Source organism: Syngnathoides biaculeatus, chromosome 18 (assembly GCF_019802595.1).
Source record: "Syngnathoides biaculeatus isolate LvHL_M chromosome 18, ASM1980259v1, whole genome shotgun sequence".
Lineage (NCBI taxonomy): Eukaryota > Metazoa > Chordata > Actinopteri > Syngnathiformes > Syngnathidae > Syngnathoides > Syngnathoides biaculeatus.
The window spans coordinates 19,641,157-19,667,736 of NC_084657.1; the positions used below are offsets into that span (position 1 = coordinate 19,641,157).

General features: G+C 43.3%; 1 protein-coding gene and 1 long non-coding RNA gene across 2 annotated transcripts; both read left to right on the forward strand.

The window, feature by feature from the left end:
* Window positions 1–486: 486 nt before the first annotated feature.
* Window positions 487–9,637, forward strand: LOC133492262 (alpha-2-macroglobulin-like). The gene is made up of 12 exons (XM_061804346.1): window positions 487–586; window positions 663–784; window positions 1,661–1,712; window positions 2,421–2,504; window positions 2,591–2,767; window positions 3,684–3,765; window positions 6,606–6,762; window positions 6,864–6,938; window positions 7,703–7,865; window positions 8,674–8,870; window positions 8,941–9,156; window positions 9,482–9,637. The coding sequence occupies exons 1-12, from the start codon at window positions 487–489 to the stop codon at window positions 9,635–9,637; spliced, it is 1,581 nt and encodes a 526-aa protein (XP_061660330.1).
* Window positions 9,638–10,525: 888 nt separating this feature from the next.
* Window positions 10,526–16,314, forward strand: LOC133491852 (uncharacterized). The gene is made up of 4 exons (XR_009792493.1): window positions 10,526–10,595; window positions 14,765–14,870; window positions 15,076–15,115; window positions 15,864–16,314. It is a non-coding gene; the product is annotated as an uncharacterized LOC133491852 (long non-coding RNA).
* Window positions 16,315–26,580: the final 10,266 nt, after the last annotated feature.

Genomic DNA, 26,580 nt, shown 5'->3' on the forward strand with positions numbered 1-26,580 from the left:
TTTGGCTTCCACATCTCATTTTGAATCATGTTATGATCAGTAAATGATTCAATATTTAATGGTAGTCGAACTCACAGCTTGTTTTGAACCATGAACCATGACAAAAATGTGTTTCAAACTTGGTAATTTTAAAGTGAGAGGGGGAATGACAATTTGAAACAAAACTGGATGGATTATGGTGCAAATGCTGTATTTGGCACACAAGCTGGCTGGAAAGCTGAGGACTTTTAATTGCTTCCAATTAATTTAATTGCTCTGTTGAATGTCAAATGATGCCGCTCCATCTCCTCTTGGAGGCATGCTGACAATCACTTGTACTAACACGTCAGTTAGCATCTCTGATGAAACACTTGGAAATGTCTTCCTCAGGGGCTGATCTGTACTTGGCCTCAGTGAGAACAATTTTGGGCTGTGAAAGACAGGGAGGGGGTGGGAGATAAAGAGCTTTGGGAAGAGTGTGCATTATAAGGAAACAAATGGGGATTAATGACAGTGAATAAGAGAGAATTCTTTGGGAGAAAGCAAGATTCAGAGAAGGCGGGCAGTAAAAACCCTAAAAATAAATTGGACTGGAAAGCCGTTCATGGTAAATTTGTTGAAGGGTGGACTGAAGACGCACGCCTTAGCATGACCTCTGAATAAGACTGTTTATTTGCACAAAGGCAAGGTCGACCTGAAGGTGAGCGCCGAGGCCCTGAAGACCGACTTTCTGTGTGGCAAAGAGGTGGTATCTGTCCCTGACGCCGGCCGTATTGACACCGTGGTCCGCAGCCTGCTGGTGGAGGTTAGTACGGGTCAGGCGTAGCACACTCTACATTGTCATTTCAAACCACAACAAATCAAATCTTAATGTCACGGCATTGTCATGCAATACTCGGCAGTACAAAGTTCTTACCCAGTAAAAAAACGGTTTCAACGGACATGGAACAAACACGCACAGTTGACATTAGATACGTAAGTGATGAAAAATGTCAGGAAACACCAGTGAAATAAAATAAAAATAAACAAAATCAAACATGGACATATGTGGCTATATTCGTCCACTTGGTTTTACCAAGTTGGGAGTGTGGACCAGAATGAAAGCCAAAACTGTAGCCTTTTACTTTTTTTTTTTTCCTTCAGCAGCATGCATCTCTTCAGTGCCCTCTGTTTAAGAATAATTAGATAAATAACAGTCTAATTTAACAGAGGTGAACAATTAAAGTGCAGAAAGGCTATATCAAACTGTAAATGAACACATGAATTATGTTTAATTTGAATCAGGCGTCTCTGTAATCCACTGGTGATGAACTCAAGGCCCGGGGGCCAGATCCATCCCTCCACATAAGAAAACAAACCATGTGCTTGAACCACCACTCTGCTTGCTAATATCTGTAACAAAAAAATTGAAAATTTTTGCAATTGTGTTTTTGTTACCAAACTTCTTTTTAGTACAGTAACCTGAAGAACAGTTACAAAGTATTACCCTTGGCTTTTCAAAAGTAATCATTTGCCGATAGTGTAATAAAATAAGTGCCTGATTCAATATTTCTGTAATGTGAGTGAGAACGACCTTCTGAGAGAAACCTTCGCTAAAATGTGGCCAGTGACATAAATGAGTCAGACAGCTCTGATGTGATCCATTCCAGTATAACATTTTCTATGTTGGTCTCTCGTCTAGGCTGAAGGAACGCCTCAGTCAGTCAGTCACAACGCACTGCTCTGTCCTGCAGGTGAGCTTTCTCATCTAGAAGTTGTTTGAGAAATCTCCGCCACAATTTTGGCGGTTTGAATTCGACTCATTGATATTTTACACACATTGCCGTCTAACGAGTTCATATTCATTGTCATTTTGTCACAAAAGAGCAGCCTTGCTCTCGATTTGTCTGCATTGTTTGTGTGTGACCTAATTTGTACAAGTTTTTTTTGTTTATACTAACTTGTAATTTTGATTGTACTTGAACGTTATTAAATAATTTCTTCTCATTATATTAACAGGATAATCCTCATATTGATGAAAAATAATGAGTTCCATTTGGTTATAATAAAAGAAAGCTCCTTAAAGATCCAATTTAACGTGTTCAGATACTCTTATTGCAGTCTTGTCTTATCACATAGAAAGACAATTTGCTCTTCTGTGTCCAGAATCAGAAATTCTGATGACAAACCACAGATGCAAGTTGCGCAATTGGCTGCAGTTTGAATTTAACTTGGAGAATCGCTTTAATACGGTTAAAGATGAGGTTGGAATTTTTCATCTTGTTCGTTTTGGACCCAGATGAAATTTGATGAAACTATACCTCTATTCCAGATCTTAGATGGTTGGATGTTGAAACACTTTTGCCAATATGAGATGAAATAGGTGGGCCTTTTTTTTTTTTTAATAAGAAAAGCTAAGTAATGACACTCACTGGCTCTTTTTGATTACGTCTTGTTGCCAGAGGGACCAGTGGAAAAGGAAATCTCTCTTGTGATGCCAGAGATGTTTGTTGCTGGATCTGCCAGAGCCACTGTCTCTGTACTGGGTAAAAATACCTGTTATTCCGTCAGATAGCATTTTCATCAAGGTTCTCTTCATGGAACCCTCCCTCATGAGATGCTTTGACTGAAGGTGACCTGATGGGCCGAGCCATTAAGAACCTCGACCAACTCCTGGCAATGCCGTATGGCTGTGGGGAGCAGAACATGTTGCTGTTTGCTCCCAACATCTTCATTCTCAACTACCTGAAAAGCACGGGTCAACTGACTGCTGAGATTCTGGAGAAAGCAAAGCGCTTCCTTGAGAGCGGTGAGTCTTCATTCCCACCTTTAGAGAATAGCTCACAAAACAAGACTCTCCAAAATGAATCAAACCCGAACCCTAACCCTGGTACAGTAAAATGCAAGCTAATTTTCATCATCAAAATAGCTTGAAACATAAGATAAACTAAGTAGGTAGTTTAAACCAACCCAGTAACGAATGTGAAAATATTTGTTTGCCTATTGTTAATATGGAATTGAATAATTATGACTCCATTTTGCATATTTAAGACACACATTGTTTGCATACATTATAAAAGTGATTCTCAACATACGGTACATATACCCTTAGTGTATATGTACCACTCGTGGTAGGAGAAAGAGTCACTGCACAGCTCAGTTGTATTTAAGGTGACCATTTCGGCAACCAGGTCAGGCTGTATTCCGCCTCCTGCCCACAATTGCTGGGATAGGCCCAAGTGAGGATAAGTCTGACAGAAAATGGATGTGGATGAATGGATTTTTTTTTCCACTTCATTTATGCGCCATTTTTTCCAAACATTTATGTGCAATACCTTTTGACTGACTTCTTATTTAACTCCAGTACTTTCTGTAATGATGTGCCCTGCTAATATTCAAACTTTATGTCATGTCACAGTGGCTTACAATTTATACTCACCTCTGTTTCGTTTTTGATGAACACGTGGGTATACTATGCTATTGTATTGTAACTGTGGTCATGATAGTGATACGTTTAGGAGCTCAATACTTTTTTTTTTTTTAGGTGGGTTGAACTTCTGCATGATGGCCATTGGACTTTAGTCCCTTGTAACAACGCAGTCATAATTCCAAACTAAGAGGAAAGATTGCATTTTGTGCATGTGAAACACAATGAGGTCATATTTCCTACAGCATGTGTTCACAATTGAGAATGTGACGTGTATTTGTGTATACGTGTGTTCCAGGATACCAAAGGGAGCTCACCTACAAACATGACGATGGCTCCTACAGTGCCTTTGGGAAAAACGATGCATCCGGCAACACCTGGTCAGTAGAAAAGCATTGGAGACAATCGGTGATGTCGCAATTTGTCGCAATTGAAATTGATTATTGGGCATTTTGAAAGAAAAATCAAACAGTGGTGCGAATCTACCATTTTGAAAGGAGTAAAGAAAATGCATGTAAGAATATGCTAAAGCAATATTTATTCATGTAAACTATCATGTAAATAACTTTTTCTTGAGAATGTAAAAAAAAAAATATTTGAATGAAATGTAACTTAAAATGACTGCTAATAAGGCAAATCACCATTTCATGAAGAGGAAAAAAATCACGACAATAATCCCTCATTTATTGCGAGGGTTAGGATTCAGAGCACCCCACAGTAGGTGAGGTCTGCGGTGCTGACTATATTTTTTTTAGATTGTCTTTATAAATTTAAGGATGTATGAACCTCCTCGAATTCTTTTTCATCTTGTGCACTTTCCTGTTAGCCTCTACCATGCTATTGAAAGCACTTTGTACATTCTAAAAATTACAGAAAAGCACAGAAGTATTGTATTCTATGAGCATTTTATTCCTTGTTGTATGTTTTAATGAATTTTTATTTTGTTTTTTCTTCATAGATTTATTTACAAATATGAATATGAATTATAACGTACACTCAAAATCCCCAAATATGCTGAATTAGGTTCAACATGAAAATGAAAACAAATATGCAATACACTGAATATGCAATAGCTCAGCCACTATAAAGCAAGGGATTACTGTAACTAACCTTAATAGAAAAAGGTTAGGCACCATGAACAGTAAAAACAACAACAAAAAAATTATTATAGATAATTTTATTGGAGTTCTACTTATGAGGTTCCAGTGTTCTGTATGTTAAGGCCTTTGTACACTTTAAAAGTTAAATGCAGTTTTTGAAGATTTGTGTGAAATGTTGGTTGGCATATTTTTAAATATGAAGTGCCAAAAGATTGTTGGTGTTACATTGTGATTGTATGAGTTTTTAAAATTTCATGTGACATTGTTTCACTTTCTCATGTCACAAAAATATTTACAGTGTATATGGGCCTCTCACCATATCTTTCATTAAGCTTTGATGATGAAAAGACCCAAAATACCAGAATAAATGATGTAACACACAATAGTGCAGTTGCATCAGATGTCATCGAACATTTTTCAGGACTTAGCACTTTGTTTACATTGACTTTATTCATCTTAAAATTCACACTTAATTTGATGGAGACTAAAAATGGCAGCCATGAGGCAAGCGTACACATTTCTGTTTTTGACACTGGAAACCATCCATCAGCCATTTACTTCTTGAGGAGGCTGCCATAAAATGTTAATATTTGCTTCAAATGGGCTTAAGGCACATCGCTTGGGGGGATTTAACAAACGTTATGGAGACTGGCCAGTTTGGCACATGGCGAGTATGTATGGGGGTGGCTGTTTGTGGAAACAAGGACTCAAGTCTCCAACCACATTCATATTTGCTACAAAAGATTGAACAAAATATCTTGAAGGTGTTTGAGAACGCCCAATCTCATCAGATCTTGGAAATTAAGGTTAGTACTTGGATGGGAGACCCCCTGGGTATACCAGGTCCTGTAAGCGTCTCTCCCTGGTTAAAATCCAGAGGGGTTGCATCAGGAAGACCGTCAGGCGTAAAAACTGTGCCAAACAAATATGCGTTCATCTAAGATGACACACTGTGGTGACCCCTAACTGGACAAGCCGAAATAAAATGAAGATCTTGAATGTATTTTCTTAAGGCAGCACAGTGGAGCAGCTGGAAAGCGTTGGTCTCACAGTTCTGAGGCCCAAAGTTCAATCCCAGGCATGCCTATATGGAGTTTGCATGTTCTCCACGTGCCTGCGTTGGTCATCTCCAGGCGGTTTGGTTTCCTTACACATCCCAAAAATATGCAACATTAATTGGACACTCTAAATTGGCTTTAGGTGTGATTGTGAGTGCGATTATTGTCAGTGTCCATGAGCCCTGTGATTGGCTGGCAACCAGTTCAGGGTGTACCCTGCCTCCTGCCTGTTGACAGCTCGGCTCCAGCACTCCCGTGACCTTTGTGAGGATAAGCGGTGAAGAAAATGGGTGGATGAATGTGTTTTCTTGAAGTCATGTTAGACTGTAATGAGGACAAAAAAATGATTTTCCACTTTCTAAATGTTCTTAATTGCTGCGCAGTTTATTTTTCACCTCGCTGGATGAGTACAGTATATACAAATATCTGAATGTCATTCATCCAAATTGAGGTGAGTTTTACTGACTGATTTTGTATCTTTCAAGAGCACATCTGAAAGGCAGCTGCAAGGCAGTACACAGCAAAATGGGAAGCAGCATGGAGGGCTTTTTCGCTCCAGTAAATATTTTTGAAATGCCACCCAAAAACTATTTTGACATATCTTCTATTTCACAATGCAGCTTTTGAATAATTTAAGTGCTGACTTGGGTGGATATGACAAAGTGAAAATTTAAGTGATTGTTGATACAGTGAATATTGACACTACTTTCAGAAGTATTCCTGTTCATTCCTTCATTCATTCATAACAGTGTTGCAGTAGGATCCAGTAGCATCAGAACATTAATTTGTTCATTCATTCATTTACTTATCTTTTGTACCGCTTATCCTCACATTGTTGGTTGAGATATGTCATTAATGTTGTACAATATTTTACTTTCCACTCAAAACCATTGCTGCCCCTCAGTCTGATTGAGGTGAACTCTTGTAGTCCAGAAGCTTCATATGACACACACGGTCATGATCTAATTGTTTTTTGGCTGTGTTCATTTCAGAGTGACCGCCACATGACCACTATGCTTTTATTTGTTTTCAAAACTTTGAATGCTGTCTGTCTCTCTCTAGGCTGACCTCCTTTGTGATGAAGTCATTTGGGGGGGCAAGGCCTTACATCTTTGTCGATCCCAAGCACATTTTAGAGGCCAAGAAATGGTTGTACGCTCAACAGGGGCGTAATGGCTGCATCCAATCTGTGGGGAAACTCATCCACAATGGCATGAAGGTAACAATGTCAGTATGGCCATTGGCATGCTACAGGAGCAAAAAAAGGTATAGAATATGATTTACAGAGCAACATGAATTCATATTTGACCATCCCATCAGGGAGGTGTGAGCGACGACGTATCCCTGACGGCTTACATCGTTGCCGCCCTGTTAGAACTGGACTCCGACATTGAAGTGAGTGTAACGTCGCTGGCCTTTTGTATCCAGCACATGGAACCCTACCTCATGTGGTGTCATGTTTTTCTAGATCTCCATTTTAAATGAGTTCATATTATTGTATGAATCCCACACAACCTGCTGAGTTCATATTATAGCTGTTCACCATTGATGCTGTCCGGACCATGACTCTCAAAACAGCCCCTATATCTGACACCACGCTACCCACTGTCGAGGATTTGCATGCAATGTGGACTGGGTCCAGGGCAGGCAGTTGTTCCTTGTTGTTTGTTCTTAATGTCGTACCAGGGCAGCCCTGAAAAATTCCTTGTGTGTTTTGACACACTTGGCCATTAATGCGGATTCTGATTCTGAAGATGGTTTAGGTACATGACAGTGCTTGGTTCTTGTTAGCACTTATTGCATCAGGCATTTGACACCATTTCACTTTGGAGAACAGGGAAAGAGAGTATTTACAAATTTCGGACGAAGAGGAAAGTAATGAAAAATTGCATTAAAAATTTTGCAAATAAAAAATGTTGGTACAGTAATCCTAATTGGCCAAAACAGGTTAAGTTTGATTTCCTGTCAGAAGGTTAGACAAAAATTGTAAGTAAACATCTGGTGTCAGCTGTAATGATTTATAGAATGACAATTTTCTCTGTAAGACTTTCAATTCGATTTTTCAACATAGGTGGTGTCACTGCGGCATCATATTTTGAGTTCTCAGTCTTGAAACTGCCTCAAAGTCCTCGTATCTTTTTTTGTTTGTTTTATGGCAGGATTCTGTGATCCAGAGGTGTTTGGGCTGTCTGAAGGAGGCAGACGGCCAAATAGACAATTTGTACACCACACCGCTTATGTCCTACACCTTTACTCTGGCTAGGGATGAGGAAATGAGAATCAAGCTAGTCAGCTACCTGCACCAGCAGTCCAGCACGATGGGTACGGACATCATCATGTTTCACACAGCACACAATGTTGGATTTCTTTCAAATCTCACTTAATTTTTGTTGAATGGAAACAGCTCCATGTAGACTGCAGTTATGATAAAGAGGAATACATCTCTGACAGTGTCACTCAAAACAGACCAGTATAATAATATCGCAATGTTTGACATAAGTCTTGCACTGAATATCTCATTCCATTGTGTAAATCGGTATGTGTCTGTTCAAAAGTTATGAAGACCAAATGTATACAGACAGAACAACAATTGGAATTTGAGGCTGGTAGATGGGATTCATTGTGGTTGACAATACCCAACCATTTGTATCAAAATTAGGTTACCAAAGACGATGTGTCGCTGTCATGATAATGCAGTGCAGTTTTACTTCACTCAACTAAAAGCATCGTGAACTTAAATTATCTATCCAAATTGAGGATTGTTTGAGGTATTTTTTAAGCCAAATTGATGCAGTATTTTTGGTTCTTACTTGACCCCTTACTTACTTGAAGTTACTTGAAGTTTAACTTCAAATACAGTCTGCCCTGAATTCCACATGCCTCATACCAGAGTTTCCACACGTTTTGGTCTGAGTTGCATATTTGAATAAATCTAATGCTCCCCCACCCCCCCAAAAAAAGTGGATGCACATGTTAATTATAAACTTTAGGCATGATTTGGAGGGAAAATTCTTTTTAGACCATTTGAGTAAAACTGGATATTTTCCAGTAGTTTCTTGTGCTTTCAGCCAATGTCATGTTTCCCAGTCCTTTCTGTAAGACATTTTGACTGGTAATATCCTTGAGGCAGGGGGAACCCGCCACTGGGAGCGAGTGGGGGCCTCGAAGAAAGGACTGGACTCCCTGGAGGTTGAGATGACTTCCTATGTACTGCTGGCACTGCTCTCTGGGCCTTCCCTTCCAGATTTTGGTCTGGGCTACAGCTCTGGCATTGTGCGCTGGCTCACACAGCAGCAAAATCCGTACGGTGGTTTTTCTTCCACACAGGTAGGCAAAACTGTAAGAAGTTTCTTCCGTTAGGGCAGACTTAATGACTCTGTACTTATGTGCTCCTTAGGATACCGTGGTGGCCCTCCAAGCGCTGGCTAAATATGCTGCTGCCACCTATAGCGTCGGTGGCAGGACTATCGTGACAGTGACCTCGTTAGGAGGTCTGAACAAGCGGTTCATCGTTGACCAGAGGAATCGGCTCCTGTACCAAGAAGAGAAGCTGAGCGATATCCCTGGAGAGTACACGATCAGAGCAGAGGGAAAGAGTTGTGTTCTGGCACAGGTGTGATCTTAGCTTAGCAGTTTTTAACAAGGCTCCCCTCGGCATGCTCATAATGGTTGCATTTGCATAAAACCAAATGACTTAAGACAATACTAGGTACCGAAAATGGTTCTGCTCTGTAATTTGCATCTTTTTGACCCGAGAAGAGGTAAAAATGGATACCCCAGGGTCTAATAATTAGTCCATTATGGTTCGATTGGGTAGATTTTAGATTGAGGGACATAATTTTACTCCTGCTCCATCCCTGTTTTTGATTGTGTGATTTACACATCATGCATTTGTGAGATGAAAGAGAGGTTGAAGAGCACTTCCTCTTCCCTTGCAGATCTCCATGCATTACAACGTTCCCCCTCCTCCTGACTTTTCCGCCTTCACCCTCTCCACTAATACCATTTCCAAGTGCAACCCCAGCAAGCCACAGATCATCCTCTTTGTTCACGTCAGGTCAGTGTGTGTGCATATCTGTCCGTTTGTCAAATAAGCATGTGATCTGCATCCATAAAATGAACTCCAAAGCATGCTGATCCCTATTGATTTCATAATACAATCAATTAATGCTGTACAGTAGTGTAAAAAGTCAGTTTTACACAGGTGTAAGGTGTTGGAAAGCTTGAAAGTGTGATTTTGTTTTGGCTCCAAAATACTGCCGCTATCAGGTCATCTACATTGAAAGTTTTGTTCGTGTTTTTCCTTCAAGAAAAAAAACAAGAAAATACTTTGTCATAGTATCTTGGGCACAGTCTTCATTGGAGCCCCTTCATGTATTTTGATTGAATATATGTTTTCTTAATTAAATAATAAATAAAATTTATTATTATTTGCCTTGAGGATGCTAATTGAAAAGTACATAGAAGGTCAGAAGGAGCTACATTGTGTCTTTGTGGATCTCGGGAAAGACTATGACAGAGTACCAAGAGAGGAACAGTGGTACTGCATGGGTAAGTCTGGTGTGGCGGAGAAATATATTAGAATAGTCCAGGACATGTATGAGGGCAGCAGAACAGTGGTGAGCTGTGCCGTAGGCATAACAGAAGAATTTAAGTTGAAGGTGGGATCGCATCAGGGACCAGCTCTGACCCCCTTCCTGTTCGCTGTGGTAATGGATAGGCTGACAGATGAGGTTAGACTGGATTCCCCTTGGACCATATGATATTGTGATCTGCAGTGGAAGCAGGGAGCAGGTGGAGGAACAATTAGAAAGATGGAGGCAACATGGTCATCATTAACATCAAACTCCTGTCCGGATACGTTGTGGATAAAAACTCTTTGGAGTCGGTGGGTTTATTTGTTCTACGGCCCTCAAAAATGTATTTGTGCCATCTGTTGTCATTGGAACTCCGCTGATGACAATTTACTGTGTGATGTTCTAGTTAAAGAGAAACTCCTCAGTGAAGCGTGTTGAACTAGACAAAGGTTATATCAACATCTACTTGGACGAGGTATGAACATTTTGGTTTTCAATCGACAATATCTACAATCTCTAAGAAGTGGAGTTGGATTTTATAAATTGAAAAAAATTGCTTCTTTTGTTGTTGTCATTTTTGGTTACATAAGTTTCAATTTCTTTACACTACTCATGAGATATTGGGAGGCTTTTGGATTAAAATTCTCGGCTCTCCTGAAATGCAAAACCCTTTACAGGAAAACTCAGTCTGACCTCATCAAAACGTTTGAAGGCGCATGTCCACCTGGACAATTATCAACAGGTGTTTGACGAATGAGAATTTTTATGACGATCTGCTGATGTCTCTCAAAAAAATCTTTGTGGCCTCTTCACTCTGAGAAAAATCAAGTTTGAAGGCTTGCAGTTGCAAGTACTGCCAATCATTTTTTTAGGCAACATCTTGGTCCCATTATGTCAAAATCTGAACAGAATGATGAATAGTCTTCTTTTTCTTTCGGCTTGTCCCGTTAGTGCTCACCGCAGCATGTCTTCTTTTTCCATCTCAGCCTATCTCGTGCATCTTCTTCTCTAACACCTACTGTCCTCATGTCTTCCCTCACAACATCCACCAAGCTTTTCTTTGGTCTTCCTCTCGTTCTTTTGCCTGGCAGCTCCATCCTCAGCACCTTTCTACCAACATATTCACTCTCTCACCTCTGAACATGTCCAAACTGTCGAAGTCTGCTCTCTCTAACCTCGTCTCCAAAACATCCAACTTTGGCTGTTCCTCTAATAAGGTCATTTTTAATCCTATCCAGCCTGTTCACATCAAGCGAGGACCTCAGTATCTTCATTTCTGCTACCTCCAGTTGTGCTTCCTGTTTTTTCTTCAGAGCCACCATCTCTAATCCGTACATCATAGCCGGCCTCACCATTGTATTATAAACTTTCCCCTTCATCCTAGCGGATACTCTTCTGTCACAAAGAACATCAGAAACCTTCTGCCAGCTGTTCCATCCCGCTTTGACCCGTTTCTTCACTTCCTTACCACACTAACCATTGCTCTGTATTGTTGACCCCAAGTATTTGAAGTCATTAAGCCTGGTTATCTCTCCTCCCTGGAGCTTCATTCTTCCTCCTCCACCCCTCTCATTCACACATATATATTCTGTTTTACTTCAGCTAATCTTCATTCCTCTCCTTTCCAGTGGGTACCTCCATCTTTCTGATTGTTCCCCCGCCTGCTCCCTGCTTTCACTGCAGATCACAATATCATCTGCGAGCATCATGGTCCAAGGGGATGCCAGTCTAACCTCGATTGTCAGCCTATCCATTACTACCGCAAACAAGAAGGGGCTCAGCGCGGAACCCTAATGCAGTCCCACCTCCCCCTTTATATTCTTCTGACACACCTACTGCATATCTCACCGCTGTTCTGCTGCTCTCATTCAAGTCCTGTACTATTCTAACATATTTCTCCACCACACCAGACTTGCGCATGCAGTACCACAGTTCCTCTCTTGATACTCTGTCATAGACTTTCTCTTGGTCTACAAAGATACAATGTAGCTCCTTCTGACCTCTGTATTTTCCACGAGCATCCTCAAGGCAAATAATGCATCTGTGGTACTCTTTCTAGGCATGCAACTATACCGTTCCGCACAAGTACTTCTGTACTGAGTCTAGCCTCCATTACTCTTCATTAACTTCTCAAAGTACTCTTTCCATCTAATTAGCACTACTGGCACCAGTCAACATATTTCCATCGCTATCCTTATTCATCTTTACTTGCTGCACTTTCTTGCCATCTCTATCCCTCTGTCTGGCCAACCTGGAAAGATGCTTTTCTCCTTCTTTCGAATCCAACCTGGTGTACATGTTGTCATATGCCTCTTGTTCAGCATTCACCACCTCTACTGTTGCCCTACGACGCATCTCAATGTATTCTTTATGCCTCTCATTAGTCCTCTCCATGTCCCACTTCTTCGGTAGTCTCTTTCCTTGGATGAACTACAATAGTTTGGGGTTCCACCACCAAGTCTCCTTCTCCCTTTTTCTACCAAAAGACATCCCAAGTACTCTCCTGCCTGCCTCTCTGAATCCCTTGGCAGTAGTATTCCAGTCTCCAGGGGGCTCTTTCTGACCAAGAGCCTGTCTCACCTCTTTCTGAAACGCCACACAACATTCTTCCTTTCTCAACTTCCACCACCTGATTCTCTGCTCTACCTTTGTCTTCTTAATCTTCCTACCCGCTACCAGAGTCATCCTACACACCACCATCCTATGCTGTCGAGCCACACTCTCCCCCACCACTATTTTACAGTCAGTAACCTCCTTCAGATTACATCGTCCACACAAAATATAACCCACCTGCGTGCTTCTACCTCCGCGCTTGTAGATCACTCTATTTCTTGTCTCTTCTGGAAATAAATGTTCACCACTGCCAATTTCATCCTTTTTGCGAAGTCCACCACCATCTGCCTTTCAAAGTTCCTTTGCTGAATGCTGTACTTACCCATCACTTCTTCATCGCCCCTGTTTCCTTTGCCAACATGTCCATTGAAATCTGCACCAATCACAACTCTCTCTCTGTCTGGGATGTTCAGGACCACATCGTCTCGTTCCTTCCAGAGTTTCTCTCTACTCAAGGTCTTATCTTAGCTGTGGCGCATACCCGCTAATCACATTATACATAATACCCTCAATTTCAAATTTCATCATCACTCGATCTGATACGCTTTTCACCTCCAAGACATTTTTAGTCAGCTCTTCTTTTAAAATAACCCTACTCCTTTTCTCTTCCCATCTACTCCATGATAAAATAATTTAAACCCTGCACCTAAACTTCTAGCCTTACTCCCTTTCCACTTGCTCTCTTGGATGCACAATATATCAACTTTTCTCCAAATCATCATGTCAACTAACGCCTGAGCTTTTCTTGTCCTAATCCCAACATTCAAAGTCCCTACACACAGCTGTAGGGTCTGGTCATTCCTCTTCTTCTTTTGCCGACTAAGCCACTTTCCTCCTCTTTTTTGTCTTCGAGCTACATTATCTGAATTTCTACCTACACCTTGAACATTAACAGTTCCGGGGGTGGGCGTAGGAATCCCGGGCCACGACCTGACAGTTATGGAATTCGTATGATGAACGCTCATATATGTTTGGCATAGTTTTACGCCAGATGCCCTTCCTGACGCAACTCTCTGCATTTATCCAGGCTTGGGATTGACCGACGGGTACCACAATATTGTGCTGCACAACGGGCTGCAGATAGTCAAAAAGAGGAAGCAATCAAATAAACAAAGTTCCCACATAAAATACACAATTCACATACTACCTAATCTATGTTAAATTTAAGGTCAAATGAAAGCAATCACATCAACACAGTCAGCACATATGGAACACAAATCACATACTATCTGTGTGAAAATATGAAGGATATGGTGATTTAAAGGATATGGGGATGGCAGAGATTCAAACCACGATGGTCCTCACTCTAGTAGGGTTAGTCACGATCCCCATTGTATGCGATACGTCAGTTTTGCAGGACGTGTAGATAGCGTTTGATGTTTTCCTCCTCAGTAAATATGAGAAAACGGACACATTTTGTTGTTAGTGATCTAGGCTTGGCTAACTTAGGCCGAGAAGCGTCAACGCGAACGATACGGCTCCAATTTGGGTAACAAGATTGCACAAGATGGTGATTTTAGTCCACTGGAGTTGTCGCCAGGAGCGTCCCACGTCAAGTATTCACAACATTCAGTCCAAATTCAGCAGGATTTATTGAATTACGATTGGGCTGGCCAGAGCCTCTGTTGAAATACAAGTTTTAACTGCACCAAGAAGTGTAAACATTCATGGAACCCTCACCTTTTACAAGTTTTGCCCTTTATTTTAACCCATAGGGCTCTTTTTTAATAGATTGTGAATCTGGAGCAAAGGGCAAAAACTGGTGAATCTTGATTGTACCACTTGATATGTATCTTTGCTAATTTGGCAGAGCAGTCTGCGCCCAAATGAGCCCAAGAGATCATTACTGTTTCTTTCAATTTACTGTGTACTGCTCAGATACCACACTTGTCATTTTGAGGATACAGTTATCACCCTCTCACCGGCACACCTTGCGGTACGAGCCTGTTCAGAGATGGTGTGTCATTACGAGTTGAACTGTGTTCACATGGTCAAAACATGGCTTCAGTGCGGTTTAATTTGTGTTTTCAGCTGAAGAAAGATAAGACGAGTGTTTACAGCGTCACTCTGGAGGAAGATGTGCCTGTCGGGAACCTAAAAGCAGCTGTGGTCAAAGTGTACGACTACTACCAGACAAGTAAGAGCTTCCCTCTTCTGTTGTGATGGCGCCCTCTTCCGTGTCTGTCATTGTTTCTCTGATTAAACTGGCTCGTAAAGAGTTCAAAATTATGCTCGTTGTTACACTGCTGCTCCCGATCAGTGAATTATCTTTTTGCAGGAGAAGAAAATAAACATCCTTGTGTACAAACATTTACAGTACTATGCGCGTACTTTATTTGCAGGTGATGTGGCCATGACAGAGTACACATCCCCCTGTGCCAAGTAAGTCACATTGATTTAGATTTAGACTTGGTTTAGTGGAAATTCAAACATGCAGTCCATCGAGCCATCCATTTTCTGAGCCGCTTATCCTCACGAGTGCCGTCTGAGTGCTGGACCCAATCCCAGCTGTCATCGGACAGGAGGCGTGGTCCACACCCGAACTGGTTGCTAGCCAATTTACAGATATATACGTGCACTCAAAGTTGTACACTGACAGTGAAAACCCCCCATCTTAACCATAAGCCACAGGTGTTAAACTGAAGGCCTAGGGGCTGGATTCGGTCCTACCACATGATTTTATGTGGACCACGAAGGCAAATCATGTGTGCCAACTTCCATGATTTTTTGTTCAAATCTGTTTCAAAATTTCAAATTGTCATATCACAAATATTGAGATATTGCAAGCATTTTCGTGTTACCAAACATCAACAATGTTGAAAAACCCTTTACCCCTTGATTTCTGATTCCAAAACTAGTCCATAAATTCCATGTGTGTATCCGGTGAGGAAATTTCCGATTTTTATATTTTCACAATCAACGGCCCTCTGAGGGGAACCATAACTACAATGTGGCCTGTGACAAAAATGAGTTTGACACCCCTGGCAAAAGCCATGCACATTATATTGGTCATATTAATTTCAGTCAAGTCTAATGGTAATGCTAATTTTAAGAGGGATCCTTTGATTTGGGCTTATGCACTACATAATGGGAGCTTATATAATAATTGAAATGTGTGTTTGCTTTGCAGGTGAGGGGATCAACAAGCTTTAAATGAACATTGAGAAGACAACTCCGATTCGTATCTGAAAGACTATGAAGATGTTCATCAAACATAGATGTGACTCTTTCAATTGGTGTATTGATTTGAAGGGAATCCCTGTGATTACAAATGATTTTATTTCCCTTTTTCTGTGTGTTCCTTTCTTTTATAAAGTTAGGTTCACGTGTCTTTGGCTCACTACAACACTGGAAATGTTTGAGGTCTTTTAACCCATTGAAACCAAGAAGAGAAAAACTTTGCAAATGTAAAATTTTATTAGGATTGACAAGTCCATGTTTTTGGATTGAAAATGTTTCTCAAAGTGGAGGACAATAATACATTCAAGGTACCAATAACTGAATAAATGAGTGCTATGTGAGTTGGTGCATGGGTTTGTTTTGAATGGTGCTGTACCTTTTCATAAGATCAAACTCGTCACTACAGTACCATACAATTTAAAATTTCGTGAAATAAAATCTGTGAAAAAAAACTATCATTGTGTGTCATTTCAATTGTGTACTTCCATCCAGGCACCTTATCTATACAGTATATTTGTACATTTTTTTTCAATATACAATGAAGAAAATTAGTATTTAAACACCCTGCTATATTGCACGTTATCCCACTTAAAAATCATGGAGGGGTCTGAAATTTTCATTGTAGGTGCATATCCACTGTGAGAGAGATAATCTAAAAAGAAAGAAAGAAGAGGTGAGTGTATTGTAAAAGGGTGCTGAGGATGGAGCTGCCAGGCAAAAGAGTGAGAGGAAGAGCAAAGAAAAGGTTGATGGATGTTGTGAGGGATGAAATGAGGGCAGTTGGTGTGAGAGATAAAGATGCAGGAGATAGACTTAAATATGTAAAATAGCCGGCCTGAACTACTGTCTATCTACATCAAATAATTGTGCGGTGCTGTGCGCTCTACCCTTGGGAAAATAATTGGGTGGCGTGATTTACTTTGTGTATTTCCTGTTACGTAAAATTGAAATGCGGCATCGAGACCTGACGACACATAGAAGTTGATTGTGTCACTTTTGTCGGGTTTATGTCTTCCTGGACTCCTGCAAATTTGTCATGTCACCATGTTAGCGCCTGCAGGCACTCTGATACATCAAATGTGTTTTTGTTTTATTAAAATCTGTTCGATTCAGTGTAAATGCCACCTATCCTGTGCAAAGTCCACGGGGGTCAGTCCTACCAGCATACACTTTAATTGAACAAATGGCAACGTTTACTTCAAAGCGATTATTTATTTTATGTCAGAAACAAGTGGAAACAAAGCACTAGACGGCTCCTGTGGTTCCAGCCCTGCTTGAGACTGGGATGTAGTGTTCTGGTAAGATTCACATCCATCCATCAATCCATCCATTATCTACCGCTTAGGGTAGGAATGTAGATCAACTGGTAAATTAAGAGCTTTGCCTTTCGACTTAGCGCCCTCTTTTACCACAATGGACCGATACAAAGTCCGCATCACTGCAGATGCTGCACCGATCCGTCTGTCGATCTCCCGATCCATTCTTCTCTCACTCGTAAACAAGACCCCAAGATACTTGAACTCCTCCACTTGGGGAAAGATCTCATCCCCCGACCTGGAGAGGGCACGTCACCCTTTTCCGAATGAGGACCATAGTCTAGGATTTGGAGGTGCTGATTCACATCCCAGCCGCTTCACACTCAGCTCCAAAGAGTAGAGATGCGATGCTGAGGCCACCAAACCGGACACCCTGTACGCCTCGGCTGTGCCTAGAAATTCTGTCCATAAAAATGATGAACAAAATCGGAGACAAAGGGCAGCCTTGGTTGAGTCCAACTCTCACTGGAAATGAGTCTGACTTATTGCCGCCAATGCGGACCAAATTCTGACAGCGGTCGTACAGGGACCGAACAGCTCATATCAGGGGATTCGGTACCCCATACTCTCAAAGAACCCCCCACAGGAATCCCCGAGACACGGTCAAATTCCTTCTCGAAGTCCACAAAACACATGTAGACTGGTTGGGCGAACTCCCATTCACCCTTGAGGATCCTGCCAAGGGTGTAGAGCTGGTAAACTGTTCCACGGCCAGGACTTCTTCCCAATCATGCCCTTCCAGGTCTCACTGTCATTGCCCACATGGGCATTGAAGTCCCCCAGCAGAATGATGGAGTCGCCAGAGGGGGCGCTCTCCAGCACTCCCTCTAAGGACTCCAAAAAGGGTGGGTACTCTGCACTGCTGTTTGGTGCATAAGCACAAACAACTGTCAAGACACGTCCACCTACCTGCAGGCAGAGGGATGCAACCCTCTCATCGACTGGGGTAAACCCCAACGTACAAGCCCCGAGCCCGGGGGCAATTAGTATACCCACACCTGCTCGGCGTCTCTTCCCGTGGGCAACTCCAGAGTGGAACAGAGTCCAACGCCTCTCAAGAGGAGTGGTACCAGAGCCAAAGTGGTGCATAGAGGCGAGTCTGACTATATCTAGTCGGAACTTCTTGACCTCACGCACCAACTCGGGCTCATTCCTGCTGTCAGATTCTGCTTATCCGCAGGACTAATCGGGAGAAATGTCCTGACCGACTCTCCAGTTAAAGGGTTAAGCTACCCCTTTACCCCAGCCGACTCTAACGCCGTGCGTGCAGGAGGACGGGAGCTTCTTAAGTCGGTGTCAAAATGAATTTGCCTAGGTGTACTAACTGCCTTTAGTTTTGCAGAGCCAATCCGGTCTGCCCCCACGTATCAGCCTTTGTCGAGTAACCTTTCAGAGTAACAAGGTGACAAAGTGTTCGCTCCACTTTTACAGCAGCTTCATCTCTTATGAATCGATTGCACTTGTCATTGACCGAGTAAATGTAACAATCCTTGGGTTATGGTTGCGATATTAAGGCAAAATTCGACCCCTCCGTACAGGGCACTTAACCACGCCTCCTGAAGTTACGTCACCCCACCTGTGCTAACCTCAGACAAACAATTAGCAAAAATGGCGGCGCAGCAAGAAAAGACTAGAGCGAAATTGTCCGATTTACCAGCTGGTTTCTCACTCGCATTCTTAGCGAATAGTGAAATATCGTTGAAGAGCAGACAGCAGGGCTTCAAGTATTTCAGCGAGGCGTATTTCAATGGTATTTACATGCATATCGACGGAGAAACCATTGATATTAGCGCGAGATCTTTCTGGAGTCAGAGGAAGACCGAGAAGCCACATAATATAATATATTATAACCCAAAGACGAATTCGTCTTTGACAGTTTCCTATTTTCGTGTTACATATCACACTTGTGTGCAGAATCTGTATGTGTATCAGTATAGCCGTTTGTGAACCGCCGTATGAAGGAAAAGAAGGCGAGGCTTGATTTACAAGTTGTTTCTCTCGTTTTCTTTGTGTAACATCATGCGCTCCCCTCAATAATTATTCTTGAATTAGTGCCGAACGTACGTAAGTCCCGACCGAGTACGACAATCACTACTTTAGTGTCCTCAAACATCTTTCCTTCAGTCTTGGTGTCTCGGTGCACTTCAAAGGCTTTTAGGACTGCTAGTCCGGTTTAGCTTAGCCCGGGAACCGCCGAACAGAGACACGTTTGTGCAGTCAGATCATCGCAAAATATCGCTCAACACAGATCTTCTTCTTTTCCTTTCGGCTTGTCCCGTTAGGGGTCGCCACAGCGTGTCATCTTTTGCCATCTTAGCCTATCTCCTGCATCTTCCTCTCTAACCCCAACTGCCCTCATGTCTTCCCTCACCACATCCATAAACCTTCTCTTTGGTCTTCCTCTCGCTCTTTTGCCTGGCAGCTCCATACTCAGCACCCTACCACCAATATACTCACTCTCTCGCCTCTGAACATATCCAAACCATCGAAGTCTGCTCTCTCGAATCTTGTCTCCAGAACATCCAACTTTGGCTGTCCCTCTAATGAGCTCATTTCTAATCCTATCCAACCTGGTCACTCCGAGTGAGAACCTCAGTATCTTAATTTCTGCTACCTCCAGTTCTGCTTCCTATTGTTTCTTCAGAGCCGCCATCTCTAATCCGTACATCACCGTTGTTTTCTAAATTTTGCCCTTCATCCTACTGGATACTCTTCTGTCATAAACAACATCAGAAACCTTCTGTCAGCTGTTCCATCCCACTTGGACCCATTTCTTCACTTTCTTACCACACTCACTATTGCTCTGTATTGTTGACCACAAGTATTTGAAGTCATTCAGCCTGGCTATGTCTTCTCCCTGGAGCTTCATTCTTCCTCCTCCACCCCTCCCATTCACACATATATATTCTGTTTTACCTCAGCTCATCTTCATTCCTCTCCTTTCCAGTGCGTACCTCCACCTTTACTTGCTGCACATCCTTCCCATCGCTATGCCTCTGCCTGGCCAACCTGTAGAGATCCTTTTCTCCTTCTTTTGTATCCAACCTGGTGTACATGTCATCATATGCCTCTTGTTCAGCCTTCGCCACCTCTACCTTTGCCCTACGACGCATCTCAATGTATTCCTTATGCCTCTCATTAGTCCTCTCCGTGTCCCACTTCTTCGGTAGTCTCTTTACTTGGATGAATTACTATAGTTTGGGGTTCCACCACCCAGTCTCCTCCTCCCTTTTCTGACCAGAACACACCCCAAGTACTCTCCTACCTGCCTCTCTGAATCCCTTGGCAGTAGTATTCCAGTCTTCAGGGAGCTCTTCCTGACCATCAAGAGCCTGTCTCACCTCTTTCTGAAAGGCCAAACAACATTCTTCCTTTCTCAACTTCCACCACCTGATTCTCTGCTCTACCGTTGTCTTCTTAATCTTCCTACCCGCTACCAGAGTCATCCTACACAGCACCATCCAATGCTGTCGAGCCACACTCTTCCCCACCACTATCTTACAGTCAGTAACCTCTCGCTCTTTTGCCTGGGAGCTCCATCCTCAGCATCCTTCTACCAATATACTCACTCTCTCGCCTCTGAACATGTCCAAACCATCGAAGTCTGCTCTCTCGAACCTCGTCACCAAAACATCCAACTTTGGCTGTCCCTCTAATGAAGTAATTTCTAATCCTATCCAACCTGCACACTCCGAGCGAGAACCTCAACATCTTCATTTCTGCAAACCTCCAGTTCAGCTTCCTGTTGTTTCTTCAGTGCCACCGTCTCTAATCCATACATCATGGCCGGCCTCACCACTGTTTTGTAAACTTTGCCCTTCATCCTAGCAGACACTCTTCTGTCACATAACACACCAGACACCTTTCGCCAGCTGTTCCAACCTGCTTGGACCCGTTTCTTCACTTCCTGACCACACTCTCCATTGCTCTGTATTGTTGACCCCAAGTATTTGAAGTCGTCCACCCTCGCTATCTCTTCTCCCTGGAGCCTCACTCTTCCCCCTCCACTTTTCTCATTCACGCACATATATTCTGTTTTACTTCGGCTAATCTTCATTCCTCTCCTTTCCAGTGCATGTCTCCATCTTTCTAATCGTTCCTCTCCATGCTCCCTGCTTTCACTGCATATCACAATATCATCTGCGAACATCATGGTCCAAGGGGATTCCAGTCTAACCTCATCTGTCAGCCTATCCATTACCACTGCAAACAGGAAGGGGCTCAGAGCTGATCCCTGATGCAGTCCCACCTCCACCTTAAATTCCTCTGTCACACCTAAGGCACACCTCACCATTGTTCTGCTGCCATCATACATGTCCTGTACTATTTTAACATACTTCTCTGCCACACCAGACTTACGCATGCAGTACCACAGTTGCTCTCTTGGTACTCTGTCATAGGCTTTCTCTAGATCCACAAAGACACAATGTAGCTCCTTCTGACCTTCTCTGTACTTTTCCACGAGCATCCTCAAGGCAAATAATGCATCTGTGGTACTCTTTCTCAGCATGAAACCATACTGTTGCTCCCAGATACTTACTTCTGTCCAGAGTCTAGCCTCCACTACTCTTTCCCATAACTTCATTGGGTGGCTCATCAACTTTATTCCTCTATAATTCCCACAGCTCTGAACATCGCCTTTGTTCTTAAAAATGGGAACTAGAACACTTTTTCTCCATTCTTCAGGCATCTTTTCGCCTGCTAGTATTCTGTTGAATAAGTTGGTCAAAAACACCACAGCCATCTCTCCAAATTGCTTCCACACCTCTACCGGTATGTCATCAGAACCACCTTTCCATTTTTCATCCTTTGTAGTGCCTTTCTGACTTCCCCCTTAGTAATCATTGCCACTTCCTGGTCCTTCACACTTGCCTCTTCAACTCTTCCTTCTCTCTCATTTTCTTCATTCATCAACTTCTCAAAGTATTCTTTCCATCTATTTAGCACACGACCGGCACCAGTCAACACATTTCCATCTCTATCCTTAATCACCCTAACCTTCTGCACATCCTTCCCATCTCTATCCCTCTGTCCGGCCTCCCTCTTCTGGAAATAAGTGTTCACTACAGCCATCTCCATCCTTTTTGCAAAGTCCACCACCATCTGTCCCTAAAAGTTCCTTTCCTGGATGCCGTACTTACCCATCACTTCTTCATCACCCCTGTTTCCTTTACCAATATGTCCATTACAATCTGCACGAATCACAACTCTCTCGCTGTCTGGGATGCTCAGAACTACTTCATCTAGTTCCTTCCAGAATTTCTCTTTCAACTCTAGGTCACATCCTACCTGTGGTGCATAGCCGCTAACCACATTATACATGTTTATTGGTTTGTTTTCCTTTCGGCTTGTCCCTTTCAGGGTCGCCACAGCGTATCAGCTCAGATGAACGCATATATATGTTTGGCACAATTTTTACGCCGGATGCCCTTCCTGACGCATCCCTTCTCAGGGAGTGGAGGTCCCAGTGGGATACGAACCCACAACCCCTGGTTTACCAAACCAGTGCTCTAACCACTGAGATACGGGGCCTCACTCTAACCACATTATACATAACACCCTCAATTTCAAATTTTAGTCTCATCACTCGATCTGATACTCTTTTCACCTCCAAGACATTCTTAGCCAGCTCTTCCTTTAAAATAACCCCTACTCCATTTCTGTTCCCATCTACTCTGTGGTAGAATAATTTAAACCCTGCTCCCAAACTTCTAGCCTTACTTCCTTTCCACCTGCTCTCTTGGATGCACAGAATATCAACCTTTCTCCTAATCATCATGTCAACCAACTACTGAGCTTTTCCTGTCATAGTCCCAACATTCAAAGTCCCTACACTCAGTTGTAGGCTCTGTGCATTCCTCTTTTTCTTCTGACGCTGGATCCGGTTTCCTCCTCTTCTTCAGATCAAGTGTGTCAATCATTCACACGTAGCTATGTTACGAAGGGGGCGCTCTCCAGCCCGTGATACTCGTGAGGATAAGCGACATCTACTTTGAGCTTGCATAGTGCTCCAGCAGCGCCATGTGGTGGGGCCAGGCCCCACCGGTCCAAATGCAGACGTCCGTGGGTGTGATGAAGTAGTGGGTAAGTTCGTTATCTAGGGAAGGAACATGGAGGGAGAGATGGTGGTAGACTTGTCAAAAAGAATGGCAATGGATGTTGTGAGCACTTTATTCCAGGATTGACCTACAAGAGTGGAGATAGAAACACACGGGTATGCCATGATCCTGCCGCTCCAGCCCGGGCCATGCGGGCGCCCGCACGGCTGCGCTAATTGGGAGGCGCACACCTGCGCCTCATGCGGGCTGATTATCCCCTGTATATATAGGACCCCGATGACGACTGGTTCTCCGCCAGATCGTTGAGGTTCATGTCCCGTACCAGCACTCTTGTATCCCTGATCGTCAACCCGTGTGTACCGACCTTTGCCTGTTCTCTGACCGACCCCGTAAGCCTGACTCCTTTGACACTTCTGCCTGCCTTGATCGTTCTTCCATGTACCGACTCCTGCCTGCCCGCTCACCTGCTCTCTTCGCCCGACGTCCCAACTACCGCTGCTGCACCTGACTGCCTGCCCGATCCCGACCATTGAATAATAAATGTTTTTCCCCGAACTACCTTGCATCTCCCGAGTCCTGCATTTGGGTCCTACCTCCGTTCCGATGGGTCGTGACAGAACGATCTGGCCAAAACTGGACCCAGCAGGAAAGACCCGGCGTCGCCGGGACCCACGCAAGGTAGACCGACTGCCGGAGGACCAAGCCTGTCCGATCTGGGTCGGCTCCATGACGTCCTCCGCGTCCATGTCACACACTCCGCCGGCGAGCTACGAATACGTCCCGACCACGACCCGTCCAGCACGGCATATTCTTCTGGACTCTGACTTTTCGGACTATGAGGAGGACCTTGATTTGTAAGACCGGCTGCCAGAGTACAACTCCGATTATTTCGATTATGAATATCTTTGCCCGATCTGTCCACGTGAAAGGACAAAGCTTTGAGGCAGGCGATTGTAGGAATACCAAACACCATTCCAACTGAAAGCAAAAAATTGCTTCATGGAAGGATGAAGCGGAATCCAAAAGAAAACATTAGCCAAGTCAATGCAAGTGAAATGAGTGTGGGCCGATGTAATTTGGGACAATGCCGAGTGCGGGTTCAGACAAGCAAGGTGGGGGTTAACACGGCCGCATTAATTGCTCGCAGGTGACCATGTGAAACTTTCCAGTGTTTTTCTTTTCAACAGGCAAGATGGGGGTGTTAAAATCAGAGCCACGAATTTTATACAACACTCCTGCTTTGAGCAAGCCGTCAATTGTTTCCAAAATGCCAATCATCCCAGCCTCTTTTACAGAGTATTGGGGAACATATATTTGTCCTGGTTTCATCTGAAACACAACAGGTGATACATTGCAGAGACCAACATCAGTGGGATCCATGGGCCACAGCGATGTGGGAAGGGAATCAAGAAGGTGACCAGCAAAATCGCTGTCGGTTGTCTCACGTCTCCAAAACAGAAACCGGTAAAAATGTGTTAGACTGAATCCAATAAGCATCAAGTGACAGGGAATAGAGCAATAGAGAGTGAAATGAATTTTGCCAATCAGTGGCCCGTGTGCATGCCAGGACAAACGGACCGAGATCCTTGGCTGTGTGCTGAGGCGAGACCATCAGGGAGAGATCTGGGTGACAAGGAGGCATAGAAGGATCCGAGGGATCCGCCATCCGGTACCATTTGAGTTGTTCAGGAGTCAGGAACACCGAAAAGGCGACACCTGGTTTGGCTGCACACAAATCACCCATTTTCAATTCCCATATGGTGTTTTCAATTTCCTGATCTGTCATAGTACAGAGTGCAATGATCTGAGGTTGCGAACCCAAGGTGACCAGAGAGTCCAAAAGTGTTCAGCTTTGAGCCAACTACTGGAGTCAATATCCACTCTTGCCCAATAGATATCGGCAGTGGTGCATGGCACAGGGCGTTGTTCAACAACCGGGAACTGGGAGGTGGCACCGGAAGCAGAGCAGCAGTAGGTGATACCATCTGCAAATTCCAGGATGAGTCCATCAGGCATCATTTGATGAGAGGGCATGTAGCGATGAGGAGATCTCTGCCCAAAAGACTGACTGGACAGTTAGGTGCAACCACAAAAGAATGCAAAAGAGTCTGTGACTGTTAGTTTGACTCTCTTAGGGTTGGTTGTAACCTCCTCGATTGTAGCCTCGTGCTCCATCCAGACACTTGAGGTCGCTGTCTGCAATGACCAGGTTGTCCACAATTGAAGCACACATTACGGCCACAAGGGGGCGCACCTCGACCTATGAATGAACCTGCTTGATACATCATGCACTCGGAATCGACAGAGGGAGATGAGATCAGAGCAAGAGCAGCTTCTTCCTGTTTTTTAGATTTTGCAACTACAATATGACAAGTTGTGTTTCTGTAGTTTCATGTTTGTCAACCTTAGACTCTTTTTCTTTAGCATGCCTCCTCAAATGATGTCTAAGATGTGACAACCACTGGTCAACCTCAGGTCCGAATTGGCCTCCATGATCTACGCCACAGACTTGGGAATGCCTTTGAAAATGGCTGCTCGGAACACTTGCGAATGCAAAGCGGAGGCCGTAGGGGCGTGTCCTGTTTTCAGAGTGTAATCAGTGAGAGCTCAGTCAAATAATAAATAAGATTGTTACACTGTTGCTCACAAATGATGACAAAAGTACTCCTTTCCGTTAATGCGACAGCTTGTGCTGCACGGTTTCGCTGATGGGTTTGGAGTTGATACATTGTTAGATTAAGCTTCACGCAGGCGTTGAGACTTCTATCCGTTCATTGTGATCATAATTCAATTTGATTTGCCATCACGCTGGTATGATAGTGAACAGTTCTTGCCCAGAACGCATGTTTATTATTCGTTTCATTATGTTGCCTTTATGCGAAGTTGGGAAAATGTTTATTGGCAACGTCGAGTACGAATGCTTTGGCATACTCCCCATCTGTGAATTTAAACAGAAGAACCCTACCTCTCCACAAAGGCTACCTGTTCTTCTTGAAAACTTCGGTACTACTCCTCATATTTTTTTCTTTGCCTCCCACACCTAACTACGGCAACCTCACTTGGACAAACCTTCACTGCACGAGAGTAATCACATGTACAGTATGTCGTTATGAGGGCTCCGCCAGTCATATGCAACCACCAAAAGACCCAGGTATGGCTCATGAGCCATAGGTTCCCGACCCCTGGGCTAGAACATTGGTGTAAGCCAGATTTTGTGAGTTCAATTCTCACCTGGGCCTCATAAAAGCATGTGTGGTTCCTGGGCATTCTGTTGTGTTCTTGTACAAGTGTC

Bases quoted from the DNA above. Each gene is read 5' to 3' on its own strand.
- LOC133492262 (XM_061804346.1), top strand. From the start codon at position 487: ATGACAGTGAATAAGAGAGAATTCTTTGGGAGAAAGCAAGATTCAGAG. The intron at 6,939-7,702 runs GTGAGTGTAACG...GTTTTATGGCAG, and splicing joins AACTGGACTCCGACATTGAA to GATTCTGTGATCCAGAGGTG. The intron at 9,157-9,481 runs GTGTGATCTTAG...CTTCCCTTGCAG, and splicing joins AGAGTTGTGTTCTGGCACAG to ATCTCCATGCATTACAACGT.